The sequence below is a fragment of the Frankliniella occidentalis genome, unplaced genomic scaffold (genome assembly GCF_000697945.3).
Source record: "Frankliniella occidentalis isolate FOCC.00 unplaced genomic scaffold, Focc_3.1 Scaffold82, whole genome shotgun sequence".
NCBI lineage: Eukaryota > Metazoa > Arthropoda > Insecta > Thysanoptera > Thripidae > Frankliniella > Frankliniella occidentalis.
Genome location: NW_026267212.1, coordinates 267,066 through 273,814, shown reverse-complemented (window position 1 = coordinate 273,814; position 6,749 = coordinate 267,066). Strand labels below are relative to the sequence as shown.

The window sequence follows — 6,749 nt, the reverse complement described above, 5'->3', positions numbered from 1 at the left end:
CCTCTGACCACCTCATTCCAGCAGCAGCAAAGATGCCTGGCCTCCATACACCTTGTGCTGGGTGAAATAGCACAGGGGAGCTGTGAGGCGTGAGCTCCAGGCCCATGCAGTGGGGTCCCAAGGTGTATGCATGGAACGCGCCATTGAAGTCGCATAGGATGGCATTGGTGATACAGCATCCAGTGTTATCAGACTGGCCCAACTGACTGCTCAGGGGGCTTAGGGACTGTCCAGCATATTATGCATACAAAGGTGTATGGTGAGAGTGCGACAAAGGTGTATGCCCAGACTGCGACTCAAGTCGCACTGTTTTCTGTAGCATACGCCTTTGTTGCCCTCTCCTGGTACGCCTTTGAAATTACAGTGTAGATATTCTGAGGGGGTGAGTCATATCGGGGGGGCGGTACAACAAATTGGACGCAGTGAATGCGTTAACATCTCTTTGGCGACACTCTGCCACCCCTAACGGGCCAAATGCGGCATGAAATATAAAGTCTATATTCCTGCAAAGTGCAAGGCACCAGGGGGTAGGGGTGCAGAAGGAGGGAGGTATCTTGTGAGTCTATCAAAGGGGTGAGTTGGATGGAGAGGGATGGGGGGGAGGGGGCATGTTGGTGGTGCCCGAGGAGCAAGGAGGGGGCGGGGGTTCCATTATGTAGACCAGTGGCGCGAAAAATGGGGCGGATACCGACGCCAAATATCTCCAAATACGGCAACGCTTCGGCTGGCTCTCCGCTGTGATGTGAGCGACAAGATAAGGAATAAAGTCCCGAGCGCGTAGCAGAAGGACCAGCCCAGCCGGGGCGGGCAAAAAGGACGCACAGCGCAGCTACACATTTCTTCAACATTTTCTTTTCGGTTTCAACAAGCCTCCCCATAAAATAAGTTTAAAACTTTCCTTCTTCCACGCGGACAGAGAGCAGGGCGGGGGCAAGAGAAGAAGGGGGAAAAGGAACGCTGCCAAAAGTTACATCATCATAAAGAAGGCAGGAGCGGAAGCTTAAGGTAACATGTACCAAAGCATAGCGTCTCCACCCGGATGATTTCTAACGATAAACTTTAATTCGTTAAGAAAACGTAACAATGTAAAAGCTTTTTTCATAAAAGGATGAAAACATTTTCCACACTTTTTGGAGGGGTGTGAAGGCGCAGGGAGGGTGTACCACGGAGGTATATTTCACCTGACGGACGGGGGCGGAATGGAACTGAAGCCTCGGCGGCAAATGTAATGGGCTCTCCTCCTCACCTAGACACGGCCAACTGTTCTATATTGCGAACCTCTAGGCGGCCACTTCTGTGGTTTTGCGAAGGACAGATGGGGATGGAGATTAAGTACGACGAGGTGGGAGTGAGAGAGAGGGAGAGCAGGGGAAAAGGGGGGGGAGGCGTGAGGAGAGCGAATCGAGGATGGGGGAGAAATGTGGAGACTGAGAGGGAGAGAGAGGGAGCACTGTTAAAAGCCTGCGAAGTATTTTGCTCCTTTGTAACTACGAAGCATTTACTTCGCAATTACAACGTGATGCTTTGCAATTACGAAGTGACACTTTGCAATTGCAAAGCGATGCTTTGCAGCGTTTTCATTGCTTCGCAATTGCAAAGCATCACTTTGTAATTGCAAAGTAAATGCTTCGTAGTTACAAAGGAGCAAAATACTTCGCAGCTCTGCAAAGCGAATGCTTTGTAGGAATTTAACAGTGAGAAATGGAGAGAGGGGGAGAGAGTGAGAGAGGGGGGAGAGGAGGAGGGCGTCACGTAGAGCGACGCAGGAAGGGCCAGGCTACCTGGCGGATGGCAGAGCTAATACACTGTCATTCACCCGACAGGCGGACGTCTTGGCCCACGCAGAAATAGATCCACCGCTGGCGGGCAGGGGGGCGCGGGGTGGTCGGGAACAAACGATATGACAGCCAGCGCCCCCTGGAGACCCAGCATGGCAGGGCCGGCTGGCACGGCGGGGCTCGCGGGGGGTGCCGTACAGCTGTAACCCGCTCTACCACAAGAGAGACTCACCTTGATCGCCGTGTGGTGGGGTCCTTCATCACCATCACTTCTGTGATTTCGCCGTATTTACTAAAATATTCTCGAAGACTTTCTGCAACAGACAAGAAGCAATACGGCAGGTATTAGTTTTGCGAACTCGATGAGAGCGCGCGCAATGTTGGACAAAACCAAATAACCTGGCAGGGACGGCGCAAGTACTCTGCCGCGTGCAGAGGAAGCTCTCCGGGCGACCCTTGGCCAGTCAAACTTGACGCTCGGCAGGCGGGTAGGGCGGGCCGCGGGTGCGGGGGGAAGTGAGGCTCAAGTCCGGGCAAACTCCACGCACCACCACGGCGGGGCGGGACCGGGCGGGACCGGGCGGGGCGGGTCAGCAGAGCTCTCACTCCCAGATCCACACCAACCGGTCGGCATTCATCCCACTCCAGTGAGCGCTCCACGGGGCGCTCCCAGCGACACGCCCGGCACCGCCACGCACCGCCACACCCAGAGTCCCCCTACAAGGGCGAGGCAGAGCTGAGCAGGCCAAGCAAATGAAACGGAAAATGGAGATGTGCCCCCGACCCCGGCCGGCCCCACCCCAAGCCACCCCTCCCGCCCCTGCCGCCACCGCTCTACAGTAACGGGTAGAGAGCGACCCTTTCCCATTCAAAAAAAAGGGGGAGCAAAAAAGGAGGGTTGTACTGCACTTGACAAGGGCCTAACCAGCGGCGTAGCTGAACGCATCATCCCATCAGTGAAACGAAACGTGCGCCGCTGGCCTTCATCAGAAGGCTGCGCGCATGACGGGGCGGGGCGAGGCACACCAGGGACGCCTCCTTCATAGATTGTCACACCATATTGACGTCCTGTCTGCATGCCGTCAGCACACGGGCTGGGCGGGGCGCCAGGCCGGCACATCTCCCCGGGGAGTAATCTTGGCGACCTCCCCGCTGCTATGTCTCTCCCCGTCCGCCCCTCTCTCCCGCCCTTCTCTCTTTTCCCCTCTTCCTCTCCTCGCCGCTCTCCAACGAGATGACGAGTAATAACGGTCGAAGCGATCAGCCTCTCAAAATGCCCTACTACCCTCCTTTTTACCGATACAAGCTTACAAGTGCAAGTGCATTGCCAGGAGACATTTGGAAAACTTTTCGATCAGATTTGAGCACTTTCAAAAGTTCAACTCCTCACATGTGCAATACACAGTAAGCAATGATACTATGTGTATGAGTATGTATATGTAGATGAACACTTGCTTCGGAAAGGTTTACCGAACCGACGAGTAACCACATGGTTTATCAGTGCATCAGCACCATCTTTCGCCGTGTCAAAAGAAAACCACAAAAATATACTAAAAGTAAATTGAAAATGCATGAGAAAGGGGGTATAGTCAGTGCGCCCTCGCCCCGGGCCACCGTCACCGCCCGGACACTGCCCAGACCGCCACGCCACGCCCTGGGGGCGACATGCTGACAACGCCGCAGCAAATCAGGCTCCCGTTGATATGTGCACACCGCACCGCACCCTATTCAGGCCCGGGAGGGGCCGGCGTGTAGACATCCTCGGCCCGATCCCCTCCGATACACACACGAGGGGGTCACGACCTGCCCAGGGGCTTGCACGTCTAAAGCGCCAAACAAGGATACACTTTGGTCGGCTGCGAAGAGGCAACGTATGACGCCGCCGTGGTTAACGTGGCGCAGCAAATTAATATACTTAACACTGTACGCGCGTACATTTTCATTTGAGAAAGAATTAGTACAGCCACACTGCAGCTCGCAAAGCATTGGTTTCGTAAGTTGCAAAGCATTCACTTTGCAGGTTGTAAAGCCATTAAGTTTACAGATTGCAAGGCATTATTGACTTTGCAGGTAGCAAAGCAGTGACTTTGCATATTGTTACAAGGCATTGACTTAGCAGGTTCACTGGAAAAACAAAGGTGCTAACTCCAAAGGCACTAAAACTGCCAAGGCGCTAAAACTGCCAAGGCACTAAAACTGCCAAGGCACTAATTTTTAGCACCTTTCAGGCTGTTTAGTGCCCTGTTTAGTGCCATTGAAAGGCACTAAACTGAAAATGTGTTTAGTGCCCCAGGCAAGGCACGACTTGGCACTTTTGTTTTACCAGTGTTGCAAGGCATTGACCGCATTGACATTGCAGCATTCAAAGGGATTGGCTTTGTAGCATGCAAAACAATTCGATACAGCTGGAAATTAAATGCTTTATTACAATTTTATAAAGAAGTGTTCTGTAGTCTACAAAGATCTTGAATACTCCACAGTTACAAGTCCATTTAAAGGCACGACGAAGTGACAAAGAATTTATCAGTATCTGAACGGAGTGACTCTTTCTTTACAGTCACAGTAAAAACGATGTCCCATAACTTTGGAAATAGGAAAACTGTGAGTAGAGGGAAACTCCTCAGATTTTGTAAAAATTTAAAACAAAAACTATTTATTGATGCGTGAGAGCCTCAAAATCTGAGGTCTTTTCAAAATGGAGGAATCCCTCGATAAGTTCACCCGTTTTCCTCAAAAAATCAGGTATCCTATGGAAACACTATGCAGTCTCAAACACCAAGGCCCTTTTTCTCAGAAACAAAGAGATAAAACAGGGCAGAGTGGGACCAATGCAAACGGTGGGAATTTAGTTTTAGGGGTAAGGTGTACCTGACAGCTTACGTCGGGTCAGGCTCATGCGTATGGCAGCACCGAGGGAGCGGGGGCGGCGGTGGGCCCGCGGGAGGCGCGCTGCTGAGCGAGGGGGGCCACTGGAGGGAGAGCCAGAGGGAGAGCGAGGGGGCGCAGGGGGGGGGCGCAGGGGGGGGGGGGCATAGGGGAGCAAGGGAGCTTGCGGGTTCCGAGACAGCTGCAGGTGACATGCTGTCAGAGCAACGCGACACTGCAGGGCAGGGCCACGCCAGAGGTGGAGCGTGAGGCACTGCGGGGAGGGAAGAGGGGACGAGAGGTTACGTGCACGGACCGATTCGAGAGGGTCGAACTGAGGCAGGCGCGCGCGCACACACACACAGCGCAGGGCCAGGCAGGGACGGCTGGCGTGTGGTGGACAGTCCCCGTTACAAAACGACGCTATTGGCAGCGTGTAGCGCCGTCGTGGTGCGCCTCTCTGCCATGGGAAGTGGCCGGCCCGACCGCCGCGCAGCCCAGCCTCTCCCTGTCGCCGCAAAACCGCCGCCCCGCGCTCCGCGCGTCCACTGAAAAACGGTGCGGTTAGCGTCGATCCCATCGCGTGGGGCGACGCCGATAATTAGAGAGGTCCTGGTGGCAGTCTCTCCCAGTCTCTCTCTCTCCATATTGCAAGAGGCCAGCTGGGGAAAGAATTCAAAATTTACGGCAAAACGTTTACAGTGGGACCTGTCGAACGCATCAAAAACGCATCTCGGGACGATATTTTTGTTCCGGAGATAGACGAGGAACAAGTCGACATTCTTGAAAGAGTATCAACTTCTTCCATAGTGCATATTCTTTGGCGGAGCTTCTATTCTTCCTTTAAAAATAAAATAACAAAACAATCCACCTTTTCGAGCAGAATACTTTTAGCCTCATGTTCCAGTGCGATTGAAATAAAAATGAAAAAAGAAATAATTAAAAAGCTGCAGCTCTCTGGCATGATGACGCTCTCGTCAGAGAAAAATGTGCGACGTGGTGTGGGAGCGACTGCACACGCAAGCGTGGCGAAACGAGGGACAGAAGAGCTCCAAAAAACAAAAAAGGACAAAGCAAAAAAGGTAAAGGGTATCCGGAAGAGAAAAGTTGTTCAACACACACACACTCGTTGCACGGAGTGGCGCGCAAGGGCAGAAGGGAAGTAACAAAAATGTTCCATTAGGCACTGCTGCCCTGATTGGGCGAGTTTGTAGCAGTGTCGCCGTGCAGACAACGTAAGAGGCCACTTTGACACAGCACTCACACTGGAAGCGAATCGCAATCCCAGGGCCGACTAGCTCCGACCAACAAATCGCTTCGTCCGACAGCAGAGAGGAAAGACGGGGAAAAGGGGGTGGGGCAAAGGAAGGGTTCAACCTCTTCTCTCGGCCGCGAAACAAAACGCATCCCCGTCCGTATACCGGCTCCTCGGGGGAGTTGAGCACGGGCACGGCGGGTAGCAGAGGTACCGAGAGGCACCCAGGGGGAGGATGGAGGGTGAGAAGTGACCTAGTCGGGGAGGGGGTCCACCGGGCCCGACCCGGCCCGGCACGGCAAGGTCAGAGGGGAAACCAATGCCAATAAGTTTGAAAAGCAGCGCGGGCGGGGCCTCACCCGGGTCGTGCTCTGCTGGCTCGGCTCGGCTCGGCCTTACTCGGCTTGGCCTGAGCGACCTCGGCTCGGCTCAGCGGCACCGGTCCCAGGTGGCGGGGCGGGGCGGGACTTGTCCGGCCGGAGGGGCTTTGTAGTGTGATTTGTGGGCTCGAAAACGTGTTTGTGTTGGTGTTGATGAAGGCGCGTGTGTCTGCAGCCACCACAACAGCAGCACTGGCGGGCAAAAAATTCCAACGGGAAGGAACGCACAGAAACAAGAAAACCGGAAAAAATACGCAGACAATAACGACTGAATCCAATATGACGTACAACGGATTAATTAGGAGAAAGCCACCGAATAAAAGAGGCCGGTACTCGTCGTCCTGAGGTAAAATTGCAGCAAGGGGTGGGACGGGGAGGGGCTCTGCTAACTGTTTTAAAACGGGCATTATGACAAGGTTGAAGCCGCCATTTATCACGGAGTGGGGGAAAGCGGGGGGCTGGGGAGGGGAG

The 6,749-nt window shown here is 53.9% G+C and overlaps 1 protein-coding gene across 2 annotated transcripts in view; it reads right to left on the bottom strand.

The window, feature by feature from the left end:
- The window catches only part of LOC113210503 (RNA-binding protein Musashi homolog Rbp6), a 203,340-nt gene that overhangs the window by 83,612 nt on the left and 112,979 nt on the right, over positions 1 to 6,749 (bottom strand). The window contains exon 4 of one of the 2 annotated variants that reach the window (XM_052269089.1): positions 2,011 to 2,092. Coding sequence is in view for 1 of the 2 variants with exons in the window: in XM_052269090.1 (XP_052125050.1) it covers positions 2,007 to 2,092 (86 nt within the window). In the remaining variant the exon portion in view is untranslated. Of the gene's footprint in view, positions 1 to 2,006; positions 2,093 to 6,749 lie in introns of those variants that run through there. The other variant, XM_052269090.1, reaches the window with a different exon arrangement.